We start from the raw sequence: 2,500 nt of genomic DNA on the forward strand, positions 1-2,500 counted from the left end.
GAAATGTCTACAATGTGATTACACAGGTTTCCTGGGCGAAGTTTTGCTCTGATATTTCCATCAAATGCACAGTAGATAACAGGGTTAACGGCCTCATTGATAAATGCGCCAAACATGGCAATTTCGAACAGAACGTGTCCCCGATGAACACCATCCGTTCCCGAAACTACCCATACAAAATTCATAATGAAGGTCGGAAGCCAGCACAGAGTAAAAGCTATTGCAACCATGCCAGCGGTTCGTGTCACTCGCCTTTTGCTCTGGAAAATAACAGATACTCGTGTAACACCGTCAGTAACTGACGCCGCGGGGCTTACTCCACACATTATGCGAGCCACGTGAAAATAACACCAGCACAAGACTACAAAAGGTATCATACGGATAGCTGCAAATTCTACGGCTTCGTATAAAGTATCCAGCCACTGTATCGGAATTGAATTTGGCGTGCAGGCCTTGTTAGAATCCATTTGTGATATTTCAAACATACAGATAAGGACACGATACAAAGGCGGGGAAAGCCCATGACAAGATAATCAGTTTCTTCACAAGTCTTGTCTCCATCTTAGGCAGATATGAATGAGCCAAGCTGCGATATCGATCGAATGCGATTAAGGCATGAGTGAAGACAGCGGTTCCCAAGACAGCAATTTCGATGAACTCTATTATCTTGCAGGCCATTCGTCCAAAGATCCATTCATTGAGAAGAAGACTGATAAATTCAAATGGCATCGTCAAAATACCAACAAGTAGATCAGAAAGTACCATGTTCAGTATAAACTGATACGTTGGTCGATTTTTAATGAGGATCCTTCGATATTTTATGAGGACGATGCTTACTGCGAGGTTACCCACTATAGTGAGCGTGAATATTAAGGCAAGCGCGGCTGCTTCTAAAATGTCCGTAGCCGAAAGGGCCATTGTGTGCATGAAAACAATGAAAGTGCTTCTGTTTGCTGAAAATCCTTTCTCGTTGAGAAAGCTTTGAAAATATGTCTCACTGACACATCGATCTTGCAAGAAGTTAATTAATGCAAAGTAAATATCCTAAACCTAACCCCGTTAATGTCGAACGAAATATAGTGCTACAACCGTTAACGATATCAGAATTAGTAATTTCATAAGGACTGGATTCGTACAAGAAAGAATAGACTATTGTTCAAATGGGTATATTAATTTTTGGGTAGTTAACTTAGATTAACTTAGAAGTCCGTGGCTATGGGAAATGTATAGTTAATCTGTACCGTTCTTTATTGGCTGTGAATGCACAAGGAGGTAATTACTCCGGCGACATTATATTCGAGGTCACTTGTCTCTAGACACACTAGAGACTATTTTTCCTTAGTAAGCCTTTTTTCCTTTAAAGTTTTCCTTCCAAATCTTCAGGATAGGTGAGACAACTTTTAAAGTCAGTTCGGGAAACTTTAACGGTCGCAGACAACGTATTAACGGGCCAAAAAAGCGTCAGCCATTGTAACTATCAGAAGTACTTAGACAGTCGGAAATTAATGCTAATGTACTCCTTATATGAAAATCCCCATACCTGTGTTTCATTTGTAAAACTGTCACACCAAATTTATTGAGACTGACAAACTCAGAATGATGATTTTATCTGCAAAGGCCGTGGAGATAATACAAACGTGATTTATCTTCACTTTACTCGCCGGCCGCCTTCTTCCTGAGTCAATTCTGTTCCATCGAGATCAGACGTCACTTTGGCAATATATCACTGATATAATCTAGAGCTTCTTTAATTAGGGTAGTACAAATTGTTGCAATACTCAAGATGACAGGAAGAGGTTAGAACGCAACTTTTTTTAGTTTTGTTAATGATGATATTTATACTTAATCTCCAAAACCAATTACTTTTGTGTATTATGAATTCATGAATTCTGTGCTACCACGAGTTGCCATGGTGTTTCGAAGCAGATGTGATTCGTCTGACCAGCACACATAACTGTGATCCGCTTTCATTTGAGGAGGTTTTGTATCCTGCTGCACTGTTTTCCCAAAACCGTTTTTTTGGAACCTCCCTATTGTGTTGTAGAATGGCTCTTAAAGCAGTTGATATTTTCGAAGGTACCTTTCTTGCGGTAATATTTATAGTCACAATGGTGGGAAACGGAATTGTGAGCGTGATTCTCGTGAAGCATCAGCGCCTCCTCCTTAAAAATCGGCCAACGTATCAGTTTATTCTGAACATGGTAATTTCCGATCTCGTCGTTGGTCTTTTGACGATGCCATTTGAACTTATCAATGTTCTTCTCAATGAATGGATCTTTGGACGAACGGCCTGCAAGATAATAGAGTTCATCGAAATTGCCGTCTTGGGAACCGCTGTCTTCACTCATGCCTTGATCGCATTCGATCGATATCGCAGCTTGGCTCATCCCTACTTGCCTAAGATAGAGACAAGAGTGGTAAGAAAAATGCTCATCTTGTCGTGGATTATACCAGCCTTTGTCTCAAGTCCCTACCTGTACATGTTCGAGATATCACTTAC

At 40.5% G+C, this 2,500-nt stretch overlaps 1 protein-coding gene and 1 pseudogene across 1 annotated transcript in view; one reads left to right on the forward strand and one right to left on the reverse strand.

Moving 5' to 3' along the window:
* Window positions 1-1,008, reverse strand: part of LOC138054086 (neuropeptide FF receptor 1-like) — a 1,093-nt pseudogene extending 85 nt beyond the window's left edge.
* Window positions 1,009-1,971: 963 nt separating this feature from the next.
* The window catches only part of LOC138050607 (tachykinin-like peptides receptor 86C), a 1,177-nt gene continuing 648 nt past the window's right edge, over window positions 1,972-2,500 (forward strand). Inside the window, exon 1 of the mRNA XM_068896922.1 lies at window positions 1,972-2,500. This exon is cut by the window's right edge and continues 648 nt beyond it. Coding sequence (XP_068753023.1) covers window positions 2,046-2,500 — 455 coding nt within the window. The 5' untranslated portion in view covers window positions 1,972-2,045.

This window comes from Montipora capricornis, chromosome 6, assembly GCF_036669925.1.
Source record: "Montipora capricornis isolate CH-2021 chromosome 6, ASM3666992v2, whole genome shotgun sequence".
Classification (NCBI taxonomy): domain Eukaryota; kingdom Metazoa; phylum Cnidaria; class Anthozoa; order Scleractinia; family Acroporidae; genus Montipora; species Montipora capricornis.